This window comes from Pinus tabuliformis, chromosome 5_2 (genome assembly GCF_031772625.1).
Source record: "Pinus tabuliformis cultivar Carrire ecotype Pingquan chromosome 5_2, CPIR1, whole genome shotgun sequence".
NCBI classification, from domain to species: domain Eukaryota; kingdom Viridiplantae; phylum Streptophyta; class Pinopsida; order Pinales; family Pinaceae; genus Pinus; species Pinus tabuliformis.
The window spans coordinates 684,335,114-684,360,127 of NC_142306.1; the positions used below are offsets into that span (position 1 = coordinate 684,335,114).

The following is a 25,014-nucleotide window of genomic DNA, read 5'->3' on the forward strand; positions in this document are numbered from 1 at the left end:
TTTTTTGTCTTTTGTCCAAATTTATTTCAGAGTTAAATGGAAGCAACTCGTTTGTAAACATTGATGTTGTAATTACCGTATTTTGCATTATCTCAAGATAACCTCAATTTAGTAATTTTTGACATCCGAAAAGAAATAGTCTCCTAAAATATTTTTTGGTATATAAAAAACTCTCATTATAATGTCTTTATCAAAAAAAAATAATAATCAATAAGTAGGATCTATTCAAAGAATTGGGGGAAAAACATAAAATATTAGACTACAACTTGAGTAAGTATCATCTATTCAAAGAACTGGGCCACAAATAATATTGTCACATTCTCCAAATCTAACATTCAATTCTATATTCACACTGACTTGTACGGACTTACGCCGACCACCTAACCAAAACCCAATTAACTACTTTACCCACACGACCACAACGCAATTTGACCCTCTCTAAAATTAGGCTAGGCAATCAAGTTGGAAGAAGTTAATTTTTAATCCGCCCAAAGTAGCGGAGGAAATAACGGGCACTCCCCTCGATCAGCCTACGATTACAAACTTCGAAGCCCCAAAAACATGTACCGCCCGAACACGTGATACTCTCGCTAAAAGAGACAGCGGCCGTTAAAGCTCGTGTAAGTTGCTATGAATTTATAGTCCCGGACCTTCATGCTAAGTTCTCTGTAAATGGGAATTCGAAGTAGTTGGGTTTTTCAACTCCTGCGTCATATCATCGTGTCCTTTGAACCCATAAATACACAATTCTGATAAATCTCTATAACAGGGTTGGCTTCGTCGTCTTCTTCTCTGCCTGATTACGATATATTTGTTTGCACGTTTTAACGTGCCAGAGATTGGATTTTGGCTGGAATTAGAGCTTAGAGTCCTAGTTCAGAACGATTTTGATGGCTTGAATTGATCATTTTTGCTCTGGTTATTATATGTTAGGCAGGATTTTGCTTCCTCATATGAGACTTTCTTTCAATACTGGAGGAAGAAGCATAGGAACCAGATTGATAATGGCGGAATCGAAGGATACTCATCCGGTCTTCGATGTTCCAGCGAAGCGTATGAAACCAGAAGAAAAAGTTGAAAGCAAGAACGGTTGTGCTGCGAAAACAATAGAGGAAAATAGGCCTCTGTCCTGCGCTAAGGCCAGAGGGGGCGGGGAGTTACAGGGAGGATGTATTTCGCCTGTTATAAAGGGGTGGTTTTCCGAAGCTAGAGTCAAGTCGCATGGTTCTTTTCTATGTCTCTGAAGCCTTTGTTTTTATTATTATTGTTAGTTTTTCTGTTAGAATTCTCATTTTTCTTTTTTGGGTTTATGTGAAATGTGATGTGAGGTGTTGAAATGGATCTTCAATTCTTTCTATACACTAATGTGTGTATGCCTTGGTTTAAAATTCACCAATGTGGGTTAGGCTTGGTCTTTCAATTTAAAGGAATAGGCTTGTGTAACCTAAGCCTAGTTTTGGTTTTCCAATCAATGCTCTGGGTTGCATTGTGATATTGGTTGAATGGGCTGTTGTGAGTTGGGCTTGGTTTTTATTTAGATGAAATAGGTTCAAGCACTGGGCTAAATTGAATGGGCTGTTGTGAAATTTACTGGTTTTTCAATGGCTCGATATGGGCTGCTGTGAAATTTACTGTTGTTTCATTGTTTAGCTACGGGCTGTTGTGAAATTTGGTGTCTTTCCATTGTTTTGATATGGCCAATATCGTTATGCTCGGTTTCATTTATGATGGGTTTTCAGTTTAATTAAACGGGATGCTGGAGCAGTATTTATATGAAATGGGGTTATGCTAGTTCCTGTATGATTTCTTAGACAAATTTACTGGATTTTCTGTTATGAAACTGACTTATGCTAAATTTTGCTTCATTTGCATTTGTATTGTTGAGTTTTCGTACCTATGTGGGGTTTCTTTTGAATTTTCCTTTACAAGAAATGACTGATTGCCTGTTTTTCTGGATTCATAATATGAGCATGTCAAAAGGGATTTCCGGGTTGGTGAAAGCGGAGTGCTGTTATTGCTGTTGCTAGGGTTCAATTCCCCAAGTGACATCTTTACCCCTTAAGGGCCAGCGCGCCCCTGCAAGGTTCTGTTGTTCTCATGGAAGCTATAATAACCGTTAAGTCAGACCGGAAGGTCACATGCCGTAACTGTGACACAGCTTCCCACTTCTTAGTAGGTGGTGCATGCTTGGTAGTCAAAGTGTTAAGGAAGTTTCTGGCAATGCTTCCATGATTATATGAACTCAGTCCATGAGCGTTTTGTTGTATTTTCGTATACATGAAACGCCAGTTTTGCCAGGTTTGCATTTGTATGAAATGTTTCTGTGTGGCTTTTGTTGGATTTGTCTTTGTCTCAAATTGGGTAGGGCTGTATGCTCTGCTGATGAATCATCGTCTATAGTGTGCTTCTGGGGTTTTCAAGTCGATGTCTGTGTTTATATTTAGAAAATTTTTCTGCTCTGTAACTTACATTTGCATGTAATTTTTGCGTTAGTTGTGGTGCATGTTATAATTAGACTGAAAATGACTTCCTGGCAGATTTTTACATATTTGTACTCGTTTAGGCAACTTTTTAAAGAAATTTTAAGTTAGCATGGATCCGAAACTTGGATGACGTGACTGACAGTATGTTGATTGGCTGCTCTGATAGGGACTGATACTAATTTGCAATATTTCAACAATCCTATGTGGCCTGGTATTCTCCTTTCTTACCCTACTTCCAATTTTTTATGTTTATTTTTTGAGAAATATGTTGTATAATTGTATTGAAAAAAATATTGGTAAAGGGAGCATATGACAAAAAAAATGGACAGTAGATTGACTTTCACCACGAACACAGATCAAGGGTAGAAAATTTAAGTCCAAGAATGAAACCTAGAAACCTAAAAACCAACACGTCCCTGTGATAAACATAGCAGGGCCACACAGACATATAACCAAAAAAGAATCCCCCATGAATTGCCAAAAGGGAGTTTGGGGAAGATCACTCCCCAAAGCACTGACAAACATGACAGCATCGAAAGCCATGAAATCCTAAACAGAAGTAGTTCCCATAACAGGCCACTGCTAGGCAGCCATGACATGGGATGGTAAGGGCTAACAGCCAGCACTTCACCAACTGCAAGATGTGTACCAGCAGGCAAACTGTCAGCAGAAAGCCCTTAGCACAAAAGCAACTGCAATCAAAGGGCTTCATGGCCCAACCAACAAGATGCCAAGCCCTTCAAGTGGCTTGCAACCGATATCATCACAGTAGCTTGAGCCACTAGATGTCCTTCACAAGTCGTTATGCAGTGCCACCCACAGTAAGGCACAACTCCAAGCAACACTGCTGCAGGGGATAAACCCTTTCAACAACCTACAAACAAGATGTCTGTGAAGAAATCTCATCCCAATGCCTTTCATGAATAGATCTTAAACTCCATTTGCCAAGAAGAGGTGAACCAAATAATGTGAGCCAGAAAATTCAGTATATGGGCCTTTTCTTGCAGTGAAAATCCAAGAACATCAGCCCACAAACTAAAAACGAAGATATCTATGGTCACTTCCATAATACCACTCCACAAACTTTGCCAGAAACTGTTCCGACACTATTTGTCTTAAGTGCCTGGGCTACCCTCTCCCTGCTTTATCTAGCAATCAAAATACATAGCTTGCTATGCAGGGAAAATCCTAGCTGGGGTTTGGGGCAGGGACTGTACGGATGAGAGGGAGGGAAGTGCCTCCACCAACTTCATTGGATTCTTTGTCTTGTTGAATTCCTTACAATACTCTTTGAATTGTACCATTGTTATAAACCGTTCCCATTTGTTTAAATTTTTTAAAATTTATTGTAACCCCTCCTAGCTCATTTTCTTCATTCTTGATTAATCTTGATCTTTCATTTCAGCTTTGTAATTTCAGCTGATACGTACAGCCAAACATTTTAGTCTAAATTAGTAATAGTAGATAGACCGGTCTCTCCTGGTTGTTGTCGCAGACCAGTATTAATGAATTTTGTCTTGCCATTTATTACTCATTTAACTTTAAGATGACTAATGTTTGTGATCCTCTCTAATTGGGATCTGATTGACAGATTAGTTACACATAATACCATTTAATGAAAATTTCCAAAGGTTTTATAATATGATTTGAGACCATTTTGGCTTTATGCTTATGACATCAAAAGAAGAGTCTCCTTTGGCTTATTTCTTGAATCATATGATGTTATTGCATATGCTTGTACCTAAATAACTTCTTGTCGAGGGAGCAAACGTAATTCTGTTATGGTTGAATCTTGTTATCTGCTTTTATGTTTATATTGGCATCAACTCAGCTGTTCCCTTTTGGTGATAACCAGGTTTATGCCCGTTGAGTAAATACTAGTTCAAAACTTCAAGTTAAGTGGCTTTGTGCAAGGCTTTGTTAATGTAAGATATTTTCCTGATTCAATTTAATTCCCTTTTGATCTTATTATGGTTCATCCTCGTGATGTTAAAGATGATGATTTTGTAATCTTAGAGCCACCAACTTGTCTGTGTCCCTCTGCGAGTTTTTGTTCAACTATAGAATTGCAAGCCTACAACCAAATATCTGTGTTAGGATGGTATAATTTCTCTAGATGCATAGTCTGGTTGTCATGATACGAGATCATATTTTGATGTGTGATGCAGTGCCTTTGGTTTATAATGAGGCATCCTGTTTGGCCTGGTGGTTCTGTATCTTCCTGTATCTTAAGGCATGAATGGATTTCTGAGTCAGTTCACTTTGGATGATCCAATGTTTGGAGAACTGTCCTTTGTGTATGGATGAAGGAGTTATGCTTTTGTAATGTTCTCAGGAGTTTTTTGGCAAGATGCATTTCTTGGTTTTAGTCTCCATCAATTTCTGTTTTTTTTTTCTCTTTGTTGTGTTCTTGGACTTGTGTTCTTAGCTTTAAGAGTTTAGAAATTTTCCGCAAGATTTGTTTGTGGGGTAGGGCTCTTAGTTAACTCTCTAAGCTTAATGACAAATAAAGAAAAGTAAACAATAAAGAGATAAAGAACAAAAGGTGGGGGCACATGTTTGCACAAGTTGGAATGCTCCTCTAATTCCTAAAAGATAGATGAAGCTATCTCCAAAATGGAGCTCAACTAATAAAGAATATTTCGTTGATTGATAATTACAATTGAGGGAGAAGACCCCCACTTATATAGAGAGAGGCACCAAAGACCTAACTTGTGGCCTAGTTACCTTTGTGGGGTAAGGCTTTTATTTAACTATTTAATCTCAATCACACTAATTATCTATTTGAGGCTTTAATTAACATAAGTGGCTTTTTACCAAATATTAAAGGATCAGAGATTATTACAACAACTACGAGCTTATATGCAAACTGTTCATGTACATTGACTTATTTGCATGGTTAAATGGTTTTTGCTGAGTTACACAACTTGGTCCCCAAAGTTTGAGACTAAGGAGGGCCTCAAACATGCGTCTTCTTCTTCCCATGTAGCTTTCATCCTTTGCTTGATGAGATCATATGCATGCACTGAAATGGATCGAAGCTTCGAGAATGCATGCACTGAAATGGATCTAAGCTTGAGAGAAGAGGTTTGTTTTTAAGAACTCATTTAACTCATTCATTGTTCTCTGCTGAAAATGCTGAGTAAGGTTAGAGCGTTCACTGTTCAACCAAGATACCAGGAACAGCCAAATGGGAAATGAAATCCACATAAATGTAAAAGGTTTGCAGTGGTGTTGGAGAGAACTTTACTGATGGAAAATGTCAAGTCGAAAACTTTTTTTCAGCACAACTGCTCATGATTTCCTTCAATGGTTCCTATTTCCTGTTCAACCAATACATTCCTCTCATTAGAAGATTCCTCATAAAGAGAAAGAGCTTCGTGGAAGAGAAGCTGTCTTTTTTTGCGTTTTGCATATCCTCTTCACATGAAGATGCATCATAGTGAGGATGAGATTCCGCCCAAAAAAAAAAGTTTAACCTCACACAGTTGGAAGCTGTGTATAGACCATTTGTCACAAGTCTCTTCTAGATCCTACTATGACTATTTTTTTAATTTTTTTTTCTTTATGTACTAATTGCAATAACAAATTTATCACATCCAGCCATCATTTTTTCTTACACTTCCATACTGGCCTGGTTTGAACATACCAATGTTCCACAAAGACTCTGGTGCAGGGAGACGTGGGTGCGGGGAGATGCATAGGGGTATATATATATATATTTCAAGTTCATTTTTAATAATGAAAGCATAAATAAACTAATAGTAATACACTGATCCACACATAAATTTAAATTAATAATTGAATTAAATAATGACATACCACGTAAGTTTTTAATTTTTAGTTTAGTTTTAAGTTTTTTAACAAGTGAATTTTCATTTTTTTTATTAATATATAAGTGTTATTAGACCAATTCGAGGGGGGACGCACCAGGGGGATGCCTAGAAGCACCCCTTTTGGGGAGTCACGTCCTCCACACTGGGGAAATGCACCCCTTGCGTCTCCCCATGACTCCCCAAAAGGGGTGCGTGGGGAAACACAGCCCCAAACGTTCCCCTGTCTCGGGTGCGTGCACCCGACCCATGGAACACTGGAACATACCTTGTTCCCTTTGTTCAACATTTCTTTTAACAAAGGGTTTGATACATAAAGTAGAAGACAAGTCTCTTCTAGATCCTACCAAGACTCTTTTTTATACTCTTTATGTACCAATGGAAATAACAATGTGTCACATACATCCATCATTTCATCTAACACTTCCATACTGACATTGTTTTTGTTGAAAAGTGTATCTAGGTTCGATCTTCATAATGACGTGTATTTATGATTTTATGTAATGAGATGTAAAGAAGAATAATAAAATTATTGTATTGCTTGCTTCATGGGTTTCATGAGCAAGAGATTTTGTTTTTAAGTCAAGACTTCCATTGAGAGTTTGTTAATTTTGGCAACTAGGGCCAAACTCCACCTTGGACAACTCATATGATGCAACTGATATTTTTATTGGATTCCTCTCTTTGAGAGGTGTAGGATTGATCTAAAGATCATCTCATTTTGACATGTACAAATGAAATTATAAATTTATTTTGTTTATGGACAAATTGTCAAGGTCGGCCAACAACCTAATGTAGGCTCAAAAGCCTAACAGTGACATCTATTCACCCTCAATGTTTGCATATAAATAGAAGGTGCCTTTGCCTCATTTGGAATCAATCACCTTCTCACACATCTCTCTCTCCTCTTATGACTGGGTACAAATTTAAGGACAACCTCTCTCCACATGTGCGAAGAAGAAGAACACTGTTTTCTGCGTTGACCGAATTTCAGGGATAGTTTGACCAAGTGTTGACTAGCAGTGTTGACTTTCTTTGATTGCGGATTTGTGGGATTCTTTCTGTTTGGGCAAGCTGCATTTTTGGGCACAAAAATCGAGGCAGTTTGTACTGTTTGACCAATGTTGACTACAAAAGGTTTGACTGTAGTGTTGGCTTGTGTTGACCAAGTTTGATTGAGTAATTTTGAACTGTTTTGGGCTGATTTGCGAGCTAACTGAGTTTGATTGAGATGTTTTGGAGGTCAAAGTCTGCCCTGTTGACCAGTGTTGACTTTCTGGTTAGGGCTTTTTGTGGCTGCTGTTTGACTGGACAAAATTCACTTTGATTGGGCAAGTGAATATTGCATATTGTACTCTCGTTCTCTGCTGAACTTTTGAAGAATAATAAGAAGAATTGATCAAAGGGTTTCCCCACATTGGGGTTTGTCCCTCGCTGGTGCCATATATTGTGTCCTCTTGTCTTGGCTTGTCTTCTATTGTTTTATTTATGTTCTATTTGCATTAATGTCATGTTAATGTGATTGCTTATCTAGAAATTGATATTGGTCTAATAAGAAAATTGAAGTAAATTGCTCTTAAGCATAGAACATACCATTGTTATCTAAAATTAGCATGGTATCAGAGCTGAGGTGAAGACAAAGCCCAAGCAAGAGTGAAGAGCAATCACTAATCAAGAACAAGTCTTAATGGCCTCCACATCCTACTTCAAGTCTGATGATAAGCTTCATGATAAGTCTGATTATCATGCATGGAAGACGTCTCTTGATTTGACTTTAGAAGAGCAAGATGTCATGGATTATGTGCAAGGAAAGATTCTGAAACCTCCTTCAAATGCCCCAGTTGCTGCTAAGACAAAGTACAAGAAGGGTGAAGTCAAAGCCAAGAAGATCATCATGGATTCCATTCATAAGCACTTAGTTGCTTACATCTCCGATTTGAATACATCAAAGGAGATATATGACAGGTTGGTTGACGTGTTCGAATCTAACAATGCAAATCAAATTCTTTTCCTCAAGAACAAGCTAAAGGATATAAAGAAGGGAAATGGTGAGGATATTCAATCCTACTTCATGAGGATTACCGAGATAAAAAATGATCTTCTTTCGATTGGTGAAGCTGTTGCTGACAGGGAGCTCACTCCCATTGCCCTTGAAGGTCTTCCTCCCGAATGGCATGTGTTCAACACTACTATTCTCAATAACGACATAATTCCAGGGTTTGAAGAATTGCTGACTAGATGTTCTCAAGAAGAAACAAGGATGATGGAATTGGAGATGCCTTCGAATAGGAATAATCCCACCGCATTCTCCGCTCATGCTAAGAAGAAGAACAATGCAGGTTCAAAGAAGCAAAGTCAAGGAAGACCGGGATTCAAAAATGGAAGGAAGGGAAGATGCTTCATTTGCAACAAGTTTGGTCACTATGCCAGGGAGTGTCCAAATAGAAGGGACACATCTCATGATGATGATCACATTCATTCCAGGGACAACATCAACAAAGGAATGGCAAGTTCAACAACAAAGGGAAAAGAAATGCTTCTGCTACTCAACTTGGAAATGATTGAGCTTCTAAAAGAACAAGAAACTACAGGTATGATGAGTCTAATGTTGTAAATTCTAAGCAAAAGGATTTCTATCTTATATCTTCCCTCTCTATTGCCTCTCCTTCGGATACTTTGGGAAATTGGTTGATTGATAGTGGTGCCTCAAGGCACTTCACTAGGTATAAGGAAGCTCTTTCAAATCTAATTGAAAAGGATACAAATTTGGAAATTATCTTTGTAGACAATACCACCTATCTCGTGAAGGGAGTTGGGAATGTTACTCTTCAATTGAATCAAGGTAACACCATTCATCTACATGAAGTACTATATGTACCTGATTTAAAGAAAACCCTGGTATCTATCTCGACGACGGAGGACAAAGGATTCAAGGTGGTATTCATCGATGGAAAAGTACGTGTGTGGAATAAAAATTTCAAAGATGCATTTACACTTGGATTCAGGGTTGATAGCCTATATCAAGTTGGAGGAAGTCCATTGGGAGCTATGTCTTGCAACACATCACTTCAATCCGAATTATGGCACCGAAGGTTTACCCATCTACATTATAAGGCTCTACCCGATGTGAGGAATATGGTGACAGGGATGCCTGAATTTAAAGTAGAACATGAAGGTGTTTTTCAGGGGTGTGCCGAAGGAAAGCATACAAGGGGACCATTCCCCTCAAGTGATAGCAAGACCTCAGACATTTTGCAATTGGTTCATTTTGATCTATCTGGTGCAATGCCCATGAACTCACTGGGAGGATACTTATGTTATGCAACCTTTATAGATGATTTCTCTCCCAAGACTTGGATATATTTCTTGAAGAAGAAGGACAAAGTATTCTCATGGTTCCGTTCTTTCAAAACTTTGTTCAAAAATCAAACCGGGAAGAAAATCAAAATATTGAGGACCGATAATGGAACTGAATACGAATCAAATGAGTTCAAAGATTATTATAGAGAAGCTGGCATTAAGAGGGAGACTACTACCGCATATACTCCTGAGCAAAATGGTGTTGCTGAAAGGAAGAATCGTTCTATCATAGAAGCCACTCGTGCCATGCTTCATGATCAAAGCCTTCCGAAGTTCTTATGGGTTAAAGCTGCAAACATCGCCGTGTATGTTCAAAATAGATGCCCTCATCAAGCGTTGGACTCCAAGACTCCCGAAGAAGTTTTCACTGGTAAGAAACCTGATGTTTCTCACTTTATAATTTTTGGTAGCCCCATATATTTTCATGTGCCGAAAGAAAAGAGAAGCAAATTGGATGCTTCTGGGAAGAAAGGAACATTTGTGGGCTACAGTGAAACTTCTAAGGCATATAGAATCTATGTGCTTGGTCAAAGAGAAGTGGAGATAAGTCATGATGTCACTTTCGATGAGGATGTTGCCCTTGGGAAGATTAGTAACCTTCCTCTTCCAAGGAAGGACAAAGAAGCAGATTCTGGAAAGCAGGGAGAATCGCAGGATGAGCAGATGCCCGATGTTGAAGGACCAATGGATCCCATTGATCCACCCCCTCATGAGCCCTCCTCCTCGAAAAGGAGACCCTCATGGCTTAGGGAGACTCTCGAAGATGCCGAGAAGCATGTTGCACCAAGGGGGACATTTTGTGAAAGCAAGAAGCCGAATAGGTACCAAGGGTACTTAACTGCAATGAGCACCATTGTTCAATCTGAGCCTTGCACATTCGAAGAAGCTGTGAAGCACCAAGTTTGGAAGGATGCTATGAACAAAGAGTATGAGTTGATTATGAAGAATGATGTTTGGGATGTGGTCCCTAGACCCAAGGACAAATCCGTTGTCACCTTGAAATGGCTCTTCAAGATCAAGCATGGAGCTGATGGAAGTGATATAAAGTACAAGGCTAGATTTGTTGCTCGAGGCTTCTCTCAAAAGGAAGGTGTGGACTATGATGAAATATTTGCACCTGTTGCCTGATACACCACCATCCGTTCGATTATAGCCCTGTTGCCTCGCAAGGATGGAATCTACACCAGATTGATGTCAAGATTGCCTTCTTGCATGGTTCACTTAAGGAGGAAGTCTATGTAGAACAACCTGAGGGGTTCAAAGTTCAAGATCGTCAGTCACATGTATGCAGGTTGAAGAAAGGCCTCCTATGGGTTGAAGCAAGCACCTTGAGCTTGGTATGAAAGGATCGATAGCTATTTGATGAAACTGGGATTTTTGAGAAGTGAAGCTGATCCAAACCTTTACTTTAAGGTTGAGAATGATAGACCTCTCATCTTGGTACTTTATGTGGACGATCTCTTTTTGATGGGTGCATACCCTCTTATTCATCAATGTGAGAGGGAGTTGGCTTTTGAATTCGAGATGGAGGATCTAGGATTGATGCATTACTTTCTAGGGTTGGAGGTCTGGCAAAAGCCAAGTGAAATTTTTCTTTCTCAAGGAAAATACATTGTGAAGCTACTTGAAAGATTTGTGATGGTGGACTGCAAGTCCGTGACTACTTTGATGGAACTTAACTTCAAGAAGTTATGTGGAAATGCTGTTGGACCCGATTTGTGAAATCCTTCTGAGTATCGTCAACTCGTAGGGGCATTGATGTTCTTGGTGAACTCCCGTCTGGACATATTGTTTACAGGGAACACGTTGAGTTAGTTTATGGTCAAGCCTCATCACATGCATTGGATTGCTGCCAAGAATCTCTTGAGATATCTCCGGGGCACAATCCCCTATGGACTGCGATACACTGCTGGGAATGTGAGGCTCCATGGTTATTTTGATGCTCATTGGGTTGGCAGTGTGGTGGATCGTAAAAGCACATCTGGATGTTGCTTCTCTCTAGGTTCTGCTTCAACATCTTGGATGAACAGCAAGTAGAAGTCGGTTGCTTTGTGCACTACTGAGGCCGAATACATTGTTGCTAGTATGGCCTCCTGTGAAGTTGTTTGGTTGAGGACACTCTTTAGTGAGCTGCTTGGACATGTGTTGAATACCACCGTGATCTATTGCGACAACCAGAGTGGGATTCGTCTTTCTGAGAATTCCGTGTTTCATGATTGCTCCAAGCATATTGATATCAGGTACCATTTTATTCGGGGTATGGTACAATGGGGAGCAATAAAGCTTCGTCATATTAGAACTGATGATTAGGTCGCAGATATTCTTACGAAGCCCCTAGGGAAGGTCAAATTATTAACTTTCCATAAACAACTTGGAGTCGTGGAAAGACCCCCTTGTGAGGCACCCGTATGAGATGGATATTGAGGTCTGGGAGCTCTAGGGGGCTTGGGGTACTTCTTGGAGCGATGAGCGACCATAGGGTGAGTGGTTCACCTTTCCCTAGTGGTGCACGATGTGTAGGGTGAGAGGTTCACCTTACCCTATGATACCCCGTGTTGAGATATGCATAGGATGAGTGGTTCACCTTCTCCTATGGCATATGATCAGGATGAGTGGTTCACCTTCTCCTGTCGGCACATCCTACCCATGCAGTCTGAGACTCATGGGAAGTGCCTTTCATCTGGCCAATGAGTAGGGAAATGAGGATAGGGACCATAGCACTATTGATGGACGCATCATGTACTACCATACTCCCTATGCTAGGATGTTTGGTATTGATTTGGGATCAATGGAGACTGGCTTCGGGTCAGTGGAGAGTAGTATGATTCACTCTCGATTATAGGAGACTAACTTTGGGTCAGTGGAGAATGGTATGATACATTCACGATCATTTTCTTCTTCATTATTTCTTCATGGTTCAGCAGAGCAGAGCAGGGATGGTACGGATTGTCAGATGGTTTGGTAGGTGGAATTCCTCTTAGTTGAGAGGGGGTGTTAAATTTGGCAACTAGGGCCAAACTCCACCTTTGACAGCTCATATGATGCCAACTGATATTTTTTATTGGATTCCTCTCTTTGAGAGGTGTAGGATTGATCTAAAGATGATCTCATTCTGACATGGACAAATGGAATTATGAATTTATTTTGTTAATGGACAAATTGTCAAGGTCGGCCAACAAACTAATCTAGGCTCAGAAGCCTAATAGTCACGTCTATTCATCCTCAATATTTGCATATAAATAGAATGCGCCTTTTCCTCATTTGGACATCAATCACCTTCTCACACATCTCTCTATCCTCTTATGATTGGGTATGGATTTCAGGATAGCCTCTCTCCACATGTGCGAAGAAGAAGAAAACTTCTTTTTGCTCGACCAAATTTTAGGGACAGTTTGACCAAGCATTGACCAACAACAATGACTTTGTTTGACTGGATTTGTGGGATTCTTTTTGTTTGGGCATGCCACATTTTTGGGCACAGAAATCGAGGCAGTTTGTATTGTTTGACCAATGTTGACTGCAACATTGACTTGCGTTGACCAAGTTTGACTGAGTATTTTCAGATTGTTTTGGGCTGATTTGATTCACTGTTGGAGGCCGAGTTTACCGAGTTTGACTGAGTTGTTTTGGAGGTCAAAATCCACCCTCTTGACCAGCGTTGACTTTCTGTGGCTACTGTTTGACTGGACAAAATTCACTTTGATTGGGCAAGTGAATATTGCATATTATACTCTCTTTCTTTGCTGAACTTTTGAAGAATATAAGAAGAATTGATCAAAGGGTTTCCCCACATTGGGGTTTGTACTTGGCTGGCGCCATGTCTCGTGTCCTCTTGTCTTGGCTTGTCTTCTATTGTTTTATTTATGTTCTATTTGCATTAATGTCATGTTAATGTGATTGCTTATCTGGAAATTGATATTGGTCTAATAAGAAAATTGAAGTAAATTGCTCTTAAGCATAGAACATACCATTGTTATTTAAAATTAACAGAGTCTTTAGGAATTATTTGTCATCTAGTCATAAAATGAGTCATTGTCTTGTAATGAAGTCATGTTACACTTTGTAAAAAGTCAAACTTGTCTATGTAAAATATCCTCCAAGACCTTGTCACTTATCCTTTTCAAGTCAACCTACAATGATGGAAGAACTTGCTATAGAAGAAGTCGGCCTAACTACTTGGGATCATGTCGGCCTAAGGGACATGTGATGAAGTGTATAAATAACCACATTCGGCATCACTTAGAGGCAAGCAACCGGACAAGCATTCAGTGAAGAAGAAATGCGAAGAATAGGCTACAAAGAAGAAGTACGAAAGAAGGGATAAGAAGGATTCTTCTGGGTATAGCGAAGGAGAGATTCTTCTGGGCATAATGAAGGAGAGATTCTTCTGGGCATAACGAAGGAGAGTTTATTCTTGGGTTAGCGAAGGAGAGTTTCTTCTGGGATCAGTGAAGGAAGGATTCTTTTGGGATACTTGTTTTGGGTGACCAAGCTAGAGACTAGAGACCAAGATTCTCTAGAGGAAGCCAGTAAGATCATAGAGACCGAGTTTCTCTAGAGGAAGCCAAGAAGAAGTTGTGTGAAGGATAGAGACCGAGTTTCTCTAGAGGAAGCCGAGAAGAAGCAGTGTGAAGGATAGAGATCGAGTTTCTCTAGAAGGAGCCGAGGAGAGCAGTTCGAGATCAAGAAGGAAGTCGAGACAAAGAAGAGGTAGAGCATCAAGGTTAGTGACAAGGTTCTTGGAAGGATATTAGTGTGAAGGGTCTTTGTCATGGTCTTTGTATTCGTCAATTGAAGATCTATAAGAAGAATTTTGATTGGGTTTTCCTCTCAAGAGGTGAGAGGATTTGGCCCTCACTGACAAGCCTACATACTGTGTCACTTGTCTTCTATTGTGCATGTTGGTAATTGTCTTGATGAAAAGAAGACAATAATAATATAACGAAGAGAAGAATATAAGCTAAGAAGTAAAAAGTATATCACAAGCAATTATCAAGCAGAGAAATCTTTTAACTCTTTATGCCCTAGATTTCTCAACATGGTATCAGAGCCTAGGTGCTAAACTCAAGAAAGGGCATTCAATCAAGAAGACATCAAGCCTCGAAGAAGGATCGTAGCAGATTCAAGGGCTACCAAGGTCAAGATCTTCAAAACCCTAGATGGAAGAAATCTACACCAGCAAGAAACCCTCTTCAAGAGACAAGGAAGACTAAGACATTCAAGAAGGATAGTGAATCAAGCTCTCTTGTCAATTACTCAAGAAGCAAAATCCTCTATCAACATCAAGATTAAGGAGGAAGCAAGCATCAATTTCTCAAGTAAGTCTATGACTATATCTGATAATAACAAAATGTCTTTTTGTAAGGAAAGCAATAAATTGGTTGGGGTTGCAAATTACCTTGCATGGAAGAAAAGAACAAACCTAAATCTTATTGAGAATGAGGTCATGGATCACATCAAGGGGTCGATAACCTAGCCTCCAAAGGAAGATACTCAAGCACATGCTAGATTCATGAAGGGAGAAGTGAGAGCCCAGAGGATTCTTATAGAATCTATAAAAGACTCTCTAATCCCATATGTATCAAAGTTGGAGACTGCAAAAGCTATATATGACAAATTGGTAGAGTTGTTTTCTATAAGTATTGCAGGAGAAGTAATCTCATTAAGGCAAGAACTCTACAAACTAAAGATGTCCAAGGAAGATGGAATAGCCTCATACTTCATGAGGATATCAGAAATTCGAGATCAACTACAAGAGCTAGGAGAAGTCATGTTTGATAGAGAGATGACCACAGTGGTACTAAATGCACTACTGGAAGAATGGGGTAACTTCACTTCAAGTTTATATGGGAAGAAAGAGACTACTCCATTTCAAGATCTATGGTCACTCTATAAGATCGAAGAAACTAGACTGAAGGCGAAGGTTGATGTAGGACCAAATGAGCAGAATCAAGCATATGCTGCTATGGCAAGAAGAAAAGGGAAATTTGGAAAGTTTGGTCCTCAAAAGAAAAAGAAGAACATGGCTAAGGTAAGATGCTATGGATGTCAGGAACTTGGCCACTATAGAAGAGATTATCCTAAATGTAACAAGGACAAGAGGGATAGGGAAGTAGCCCATATCACTGAGGAAGTGAAAGAACCTGAGACAAAGAAGCTTAAGAAGGAAGAAGTAAAAGATCTCTACTATGATTGAGATGTCTTCCTCGCTAGAAGGTACTTTTCACTTGTAATTTATAGATAAGAAGCAATGTAAATAAGATAGGATGCATCTGATTAGAAAATAGCATCGTGATAGAAGCATTAGAAGCAAAAACTCTTGATATGGGAAGCAGAAAGAATGTCTAGAATAAATTCTATTGATTACAAAGAAGAAGATCCCTTGGAAACCTCGTTGAAATCTCAAGTGATACTTATAGAAAGAAGTAGAGGCCATCATCGACCAGGATCATCATACAATAGTCAATAAGGAAACATCTGTAGGGTGAGGATATGAAAGATCCTCAAGTTTCTCTAATGGAATCCTCATCAAAGGATTCATCGATCTAGAAAGGAAGCAAATGTTTCATCGAGAATTCCAACTCGTGGGATTCAAGAAATGATGGTATGATGACATAACAATGAAGCAGGTCTAAAGGATAAAAGCTATTTTGTTCAAATGACGCTGCTACAGGAAGTTTGAATGACCCAAAGGAATGATGGGGTATGTATGCTTGCTTAGGATATTATGAAAGTCATGTCATATGGTTGTAGATAATATGGATCACTATTTCCATCTTGGGAAATATGATCAAAAGAAGAAAGGAGCTCCACCTTTGAAAGATTGCAGAAAGGCATAAGTCGCACTAGATGAAATCAACATAATATGTTCTCATATAAATCATGAGGGAGTTGACTACAATTAAGGAACTTTGACTGTAAGCTCCTGGGAATGAAGTGTGTGAAAATAAATGAAGAGATCGTAAAATATGCAACAAAGATAGAAGGCATTCAACATCCAAGACCAAGAAGAGTTGACTAGAACATCTCCCAGAAAGATATGAAGACTCCTATAGGAGTCGAAAAAAGATTGATACTGTTAACAATGAATATCTTTAGGAGATGTGTCAACATGCATGTAGGATGCTGATACCTACAGGAAGATGTCATGATGAAAGATCATCACAAAGGTAACTTTTGGTGTAATTGTTCATTTCTTATTTTTGAACTAATATCTGGATGGGCTTATGTAGGACTGCTAAAAGGAAGATCTGTGGATGACTTCTAGGAGGACCATATAGAATGATGTAAGATCCTTCCGAAAAATATGGCATGAAGAAGGTAGCAGAACATGAAGCAATGCTAGATGAAGACTGATGAATCACTTTCTGATGAAAGAAATGATGACATGACTGATGAAAGTGATGGATGGTCTGTGCCCTATGAAGAAGTCCCCAAAAGATGAAGACTCCACAACAAAGAAGAAATTCATGACATCGAAGAAAGGAGTTCTTCAAGTAGCTGGTTGTCCCATCATCTCCACCTGAGGAGCTACTGAAGGTCCCTATTTTGAGAGGGATCCTAGAAAGTTTCTTACTTGGAAGAAACTTGGAAATTCCTAAGCCAAGAGGGAGCTTAGGTACATTCCTTGTGTAGGAATGAGTAAATTCCTTTAATGGAATAGATATGTCCTCCCTAATTGAGAGGGAGAGATAAGCACATCATTTTGGTCTTCACTTGGGAAGACAAAATGAGAGGATTGGTAATCATTTGGCATCCGAGATGATGAGATAGGGCATCCAACAGAAGAGTAGTCGTGGAGGATCGATATTCTTTGAGGGCTGGGGAGTCCAAGATAAGCATAGTCCTCATCGGACATATCTTGAGTACTCGGGTAGGGTATGTTCCGAGAGAGACAATGATGAGATTGTCTATAAATCATTGGTCTTGCCAGCATTGAGCTCAGATCTTGTGGAGAGATAGAGCTGTTAGTCAAGGCCTTGCTATGTAACAATGCTGGTTGATATGATGCTGAACAAATGGGTTACCAATCCGATTCTTCTTATGAGAAATTCTTCAGATTGAGAATGACCAAGTACCATTATGAATACCTCCCTAGTTAAGAGGGAGTGTTGAAAAGTGTAACTAAGTTTAGTCTTCAAATGACATGTATTTATGATTTTATGTGATGAGATGTAAAGAAGAAAAATAAAATTATTGTATTGCTTGCTTCATGGGTTTCATGAGCAAGAGATTTTGTTTTTAAGTCAAGACTCCCATCGAGAGTCTTTAGGAATTATTTGTCATCTAGTCATAAAATTAGAGTCATTGTCATGTAATGAAGTCATGTTACACTTTGTCAAGCCGGCCTACAACGATGGAAGAACTTGCTAGAAGAAGTTGGCCTAAAGACTTGTGATCATGTCGGCCTAAGGGACATGTAATAAATAGCCACACTCAGCCTCACTTAAAGGCAATCAATTGGACAAGCATTCGGTGAAGAAGTGTGAAGAATAGGCTACAAAGAAGAAGTACAGAAGAAGGGATGAGAAGGATTCTTCTGGGCATAACGAATGAGAGATTCTTCTGGGCATAGTGAAGGAGAGATTCTTCTGAGCATAGCGAAGGAGAGTTTATTCTTCTGTTAGCAAAGGAGAGTTTCTTCTAGGATTAGCGAAGGAAGGATTCTTCTAGGATACTTGTTCTGGGTGACCGAGCTAGAGACTAGAGACCGAGATTCTCTAGAGGAAGCCAGTAAGATCATAGAGACCGAGTTTCTCTAGAGGAAGCCGAGAAGAAGCAGTGTGAAGGCTAGAGACCGAGTTTCTCTAGAGGAAACCGAGAAGAAGCAGTGTGAAGGCTAGAGACCGAGTTTCTCTAGAGGAAGCTGAGAAGAAACAGTGTGAAGGATGGAGACTGAGTTTCTCTAGAAGGAGCCGAGGAGAGCAGTTCGAGATCAAGAAGGAAGTCGAGATAAGGAAGAGGTAGAGCATCAAGTTTAGTGACAAGGTTCTTGGAAGGATACTAGTGTCAAGGGTCTTTGTCATGGTTTTGGTATTCGTCAATTGGAGATCTATAAGAAGAATTTTGATCGGGTTTTCCTCTCAAGAGGTGAGAGGTTTTGGCCTTGGATGACAAGCCTACATACTATGTCACTTGTCTTCTATTGTGCATGTTGGTAATTGTATTGAGGAAAAGAACACAATAATAATATAAAGAAGAGAAGAATATAAGCTAAGAAGTAAAAAGTATATCATAAGCAATTATCAAGCAGAGAAATCTTTTAACTCTTTATGCCCTAGATTTCTCGACAGTTTTAACATACCCTGTTCCCTTTTTTCAATATTTTTTTAAGCAGAGGGTTTGATACATAGAGTAGAAGACAACTTGTATGACATAAAGTAGAAAAGAACTTGCATTAAATGTCTTGCTTTCCAATGCAAATCTGAAGCTAATATTGTGTGTGCAGCTACATTTGAATTTCTTCTCTGTAAAGCAAAAAATCTTTGGTCTTCTTAGCCCAATTGAATGTTATGAAGAATTTTCCATTTAGATAGGGTTTTGAGGCTAAAATTGTAAGCCAAATTTTAGAGCTTGTAACTTTTCATGTGCTCCATGAAATCCCTTACAAGGTCCCTTGTTTTAAATCCTTATGAAGCCACTTTCTAACAAAAGAAATAACACCTCAATCAGAGCCCCTTTGGCTCTACTTTCCAAATAGACTTCTACCAAATAGATTCAAAACCTACTCTGGTACCATCTGCAATGTCCCTGTAACCAAAATGGACACCACCACAACAGCAAATATTGATAATAATTGACATTCAATCAAATTCAGCACTTCAAATGAGTATCTATGAAAGCATCAAAATAGCTTCCTTCAGGCACCTTCTGTGGCTTTCATATTACATCTTGTAATCTCTGTGGCCAGTGGTGGGAAAGAGATAGGCAGAATTCATGTATGTTGAAACGGTCTTATCACAGTGGACATTATGAGACCTGTAAGGAAACTAAACAACAAAGAGGAAAAACAAAGATTGGGGGCAGCTGCACACCCATGTTGGGATGCACCTACAATTCCTAAAAGATGCTGGAAGATGTCTCCAAAATGTTACTCGACTGAGTAATGGTAGAATTTCATCTTGAAGTATATTATTTACTGTATTTGTTTCATCATTATGTTCTTATAAGTTAGAATAGGTATGGCAAGGGATGTTACGAATGTCAATATATATTTCTTTGAATATAATATTTAAGTACATTGTTTGTCTAAAAATATTTTAGGTGGTAGTTGCAATAGATTATGCATGTAATTTCATTCATTTCAGACAGTTATTCACATAGATAATGAACATATTAGTCTATTTGTCATAAAGGAGTGTCAGAGCTCAATGCGAGTAAAGAACCAATATGATAGCTCAAACTAATGGTTTTTGGAATTTCACATACAAATCATTGCCAGATCATCAGTAACAGATCTAATTATTCTATTTGTGTCTAAAATTTTCTAACCACTAGTGTGTTTGTTATGTACTTTTTCTTGGGAATTGTATTTCGCATGTTTTCATTAAAATTTTAAGTTGGAAATATTTCTGGTTGGAAATACCTTTGGTTGGTTCCGTTCAGCCTTTCCATACAGTGTTCTAACTTCTAATTTTCAAGCTTGAAATCAAATTATTGTTAGCAAACACATCTTGTATTCATAGCCTATTTGTTTCCTCCCATCAGGAGAGACACATTCGCTGAAGGTGGAGAAGACATTATTTGAGGGCAGGTCACAATATCAAGATTTGTTGGTATTTCAGGTCTGTCTTCAGTTTATCAACTATCTGACTGTTTCAATCTGCAACCTTTTTCATTTAAACTGTCCATAACAGTCTTGATGTTCTGGTTGCAGTCAGTAACATATGGGAAAGTACTTGTGCTGGATGGGGTAATTCAGTTGACTGAGAAAGATGAATGTGCCTACCAAGAGATGATAGCTCATCTTCCTCTTTGTTCTATTCCATCTCCCCGAAAGGTATTTACTATTTCTATACCTCTAATCATGTCTGCGTATGCTATAGTCATTGTTATTCTGTACACAAACTTGTTTTATTGTAATCCAAGTTATTTGGTGTTCCCGATTGGTTTTTTCTCAGTATTCCCAATTTTTCCTGAAACTGGAGGCATTCTCTTTCACTACATTCCTATGTAGGCAATCTGTGGAATGCTTCAGTGGATAATTTCATGCTGGAACATGTTCTATATCGTTTTGGAAATGTATCCCTAATTAAGAATCCTTTTTTGCCATCTCACAGCTTTAGCTGAATCATTATTCTAAGACACATTCTACAAACTTCTAGCTGTCAGGTGAAAGGATTTAATTCCAGAAAAAGAAGATCCTTTATTGTTTAGCTTCAAAGATTTTAGACACCTCTGATCAAAACATGTATGTATCTGGCTGTAGTAGGTTATCAATTTGGATCTTGCGTGTTATATTAGGCAAAAATAAACAGGTGTAACAAAGTGCATGGAAATCCTCTGTTCAAATACTGAATAAACAGGTGTAACAAAGTGCATGGAAATCCTCTGTTCAAATAATATTATTTAAAAATTAAAATTTATATCACTGTATTACATATCTTAGTGCAGACTCCAGTTTTTCTCAAGTTGAGTCTGTATGTGGTCCAATGTTTGTTGGTATCAGGGGTTGACTTTTTCTTGGTTATGGGACCCCACTTTTGGTTTTATACTGCATTGATGTATATAAATCAAATTATGTAGTTAGAAAGGTCTGGGTTCCCAGTAAAAATTTCATAAACCAAAAATTTGGAAAATTTGAAGTAGTTGATGTTCTCAAAATATTTAAAGTTCCCACACGTGGTAAAAGACATCAAACATCCAGAATGAGATTTAGCTTGCCTGCACCCATCTACAGTATTATACTCCTATTTTGATTAAAACATTATGATTTGATTTATTTGGAGGATATATCCCCTAGATTATGAACATAAATAGGTTGTAGGTCCTTGATATGCTGACTTTCATGTACATAACTCAAGTGTTGAAACCATCTAAGAAGAGAGTTGAAATACTTGAAACTATTGTTCCAGATGTTCATCAGCTGGAATACCTATGAAATGCTGGAAGTGTAGTTGAATGCAGGACATTGCACTTTTGCAACTTAAAATTGCGTTTCCTGTTGTAGGTATTAGTTGTTGGAGGAGGTGATGGGGGAGTTCTCCGAGAAGTATCTCGGCATCGATCAGTGGAACAAATTGATATATGTGAAATTGATGAAATGGTTATAAATGTAAGTGCAAAATAGGTCTCATTCATTTGGAATTTTCTCTCTCCCAAGTTTTATCCAGAGGTGTTATGCTTGTTCCTCATTATCATATTCTAGCTGTACACTGCATCATTTTATATTTATTCCAACCATACCAGTATTATAATCCTGCAGGTATCTAAACAGTTTTTTCCAGACCTTGCTGTAGGCTATGAAGATCCACGTGTGACACTTAATATTGCTGATGGTATGCAATTTGGTTGATTTCATTTTTTAATTTTGTTATTTTTATCATCTGTGGCATCATACAAGTGGTTTTAATAAAAAATTATTGTGCAACAAATGATAATGATACTAGATTTTATGCTAACTATACTAAAAAGTCGAAACCAAAATAGAAACCTTTGATGAGCAATTTTGAGGGTACAAGTGATTTTGAACAAAAGCTAATGATACTAGAATTTTATTTTTATTATGTTATAAAATTCCTTTTTGTAACAGGAGCTGCTTTTCTGAGGGAATGCCAAGCTGGAACCTACGATGCAATTATTGTAGACTCTTCTGATCCAGTAGGTATGGTTACTGGTCTGGAAAGGGATATTATTTATCTATTAATTTATTTAAACTGGAATGTATCACTGGGGACATGATTTGTATGCAATATGCTTTATGAACTGATTACATCTAATGATTAATTGCTTGTAATTGCTATCTAGTGATCATGAGGTATATCCCTTGGAGCTTACACCAGTGACCAGGCACACACAACACTAGATACCAATGATATCTGCAAATCATATAATACCCAAAGAGCTGGGGCATATAATGTTCAAGGAGCTTAGATGGATATGAACTCCTTCACACATTCAAAATGGGAAGAGTGCATTTTATTACAATTCCTGTATTATAATTCTTTGATAATTTTTGTCTGTTTTAATCAGGTCCTGCCCAGGAACTATTTGAAAAGCCATTTTATGAACTAGTGGCCAGAGCATTGAGGCCTGGAGGTGTAGTTATTAGTCAGGCAGAAAGCTTGTGGTTGCATATGCATGTTATTCAAGATATAGTCTCAGCATGCAGACAGACTTTCAAGGGCTCTGTTCACTATGCATGGACATCTGTCCCAACATATCCGAGGTATATGATCTCTAAAATTTGTTGAATGACCCTGTAGATTTCATTAATGCAACCTATGAGTTGTTTCATATAAAACTGAATTAAAGACCAGGCTTGGATTATTGGGAATCCATTTTTTTAGGCATGTTACTGCAAAACTGTTTTTCATGTGGATGGTCACAGAGCTAATATTACAATCAAATCTGTTTGTTGGGTTTAAATGTCTTGTTGAGATATCTTTATTACTTTTATATTGGCAGATAAAAGCTTCATTAATTTCCCTTTTCTTATCATGTGATATTCAGTGGGGCAATTGGTTTTGTGATTTGCTCAACTGAAGGACCAGCAGTAGATTTCAGAAATCCTGTTAACCCCATTGAAGAGCAGAAGGGCACAACTAAGTCGAGGGGTCCTTTAAAGTACTATAATTCAGAGGTATTATTCCTAGAGACTTTAGACTGCACCCTATTTATGATGATGATGCTTTTTGAAATTAATAGACAAGCTGTTGCCATAAAATAACTGTTGTTGATATGTTTGAAAATGTTTCAGTCCCAAAGATGATAAGGATCATTTATCATATTTTACACTTAAAATGAGATATTGATTGAACCTGATCAGACTTAATTAATCGCACTTCTTAGCCAAAGTATTGCAGGCCCTCGGTTAATAGTATATTAGTGTAATTTTTTATTTGTTATTATAGATTTTCAAGGTTGTAATGTGAAATTCTTATTGTTAATCCATGCTTAACTTAGGCTGTGGTCTCTAGACTGTATCCTATCTGCGATGATTTATGAAGGATATATTTTGGAATTACTATGCATGCTTTTGGCGTAAAATAAACATCTTTGATTTGTTTGAGGATGTTCTAGTCCCAAATCTTTTGAGGAATTGTCTAATATATGTGTAATTAATGGGACACAGACTTATTGAATGGCACTGAGTAAAAACAGTGCAAGTCCTCATATGAAAGGAATTGGAATCAAAAACTCCTGTGAGGCTGATGTTTACATCCAGATTGATTAGATTCTTTTTTATATGAAGTAAAAGGTAGAGTGATGCTTCTTGATAATGCATAGACGTAGGAAACCTCTGCAGATATCAGAGATATTTGAAGGGTAAGGTTGTACTTTTGATGCAAAAACCTGCTTCACCGTAACCTGTCATTTTGGAAATTAACTCATGTTTCTCTCCAAAGAACAGCTTTCATCATGCTTCCGAAATGTAAATGTTCAATTTTCTAAAGTCTCATTTTGATGGGCAAATTTTTAATTTGATTTACATTTGACAGGTAAAGAATATTACTTCGGAAAAATGCACTTCTTCCATAGGGTCTTGATGATGCATCTCTTACAAAAATAACATACAATAAGAATATGGGTACTAGAAGGTTTCCAAACTGTTTCTTTTGCTTATACACACTACAAAGAAAATTGTAGTAATTCTGTGAAATATGTTTGGCTGACCCCTCATTATGGGAAAATTTAGACTTTGTATCTGATTTTTAAGGCCTAATATGATCATCTTGGATTGCAGATGCATGCAGCAGCATTTGCTTTGCCGGCATTTGTTAGGAAGGCACTGGATCCCCTCCTTGTACCATCATCATGACAATAGGCGTGGAACAGATTGGTTCCCAATATTTAATGGCAAATAAGTGTTATTTTCTCTTTTTTATACATGGCTTTGATTTCAGCATTGTAGGCATTCTGGACTCTTCATGTGTATGTTTAGAACTTACAAGACCTATAAGCTATAACTGGTCCAACATTTGGCATAATTCAGGAAGAAATGTCCATTTATATGGAGTATCATTATCAAATGGAGAACCCTTGAAGAGGTATCTTAGAAGGTTATTACCTCTAGGGTTGTTAGGTGATTGCCAATCCCACATTGTACTTGGGACAATGGCACAGTTATTGATTTGATGTTTTGAACGAGGAGAAATATATGATTTCAGTTCAAGGAT

General features: G+C 38.2%; 1 protein-coding gene across 4 annotated transcripts; it reads left to right on the forward strand.

Moving 5' to 3' along the window:
• The first annotated feature begins 651 nt into the window (after positions 1-651).
• LOC149160961 (spermidine synthase 1-like) lies at positions 652-25,014 on the forward strand. 4 transcript variants are annotated; one of them, XM_089436846.1, is made up of 10 exons: positions 652-1,236; positions 2,650-2,694; positions 20,384-20,460; positions 20,553-20,675; positions 21,846-21,950; positions 22,101-22,173; positions 22,428-22,499; positions 22,868-23,063; positions 23,348-23,477; positions 24,582-25,014. In XM_089436846.1, the coding sequence occupies exons 1-10, from the start codon at positions 927-929 to the stop codon at positions 24,654-24,656; spliced, it is 1,206 nt and encodes a 401-aa protein (XP_089292972.1). In that variant the 5' UTR covers positions 652-926; the 3' UTR covers positions 24,657-25,014. The 4 variants fall into 4 exon arrangements, with proteins under 4 accessions (XP_089292972.1, XP_089292973.1, XP_089292974.1 ...); XM_089436847.1 differs by having other exon boundaries at positions 653-1,224; XM_089436849.1 differs by lacking the exon at positions 652-1,236 and adding an exon at positions 1,334-2,298.

Bases quoted from the DNA above. Each gene is read 5' to 3' on its own strand.
- LOC149160961 (XM_089436846.1), top strand. From the start codon at position 927: ATGTTAGGCAGGATTTTGCTTCCTCATATGAGACTTTCTTTCAATACT. The intron at 20,461-20,552 runs GTCTGTCTTCAG...TTCTGGTTGCAG, and splicing joins AAGATTTGTTGGTATTTCAG to TCAGTAACATATGGGAAAGT. The intron at 23,478-24,581 runs GTATTATTCCTA...CTTGGATTGCAG, and splicing joins TAAAGTACTATAATTCAGAG to ATGCATGCAGCAGCATTTGC.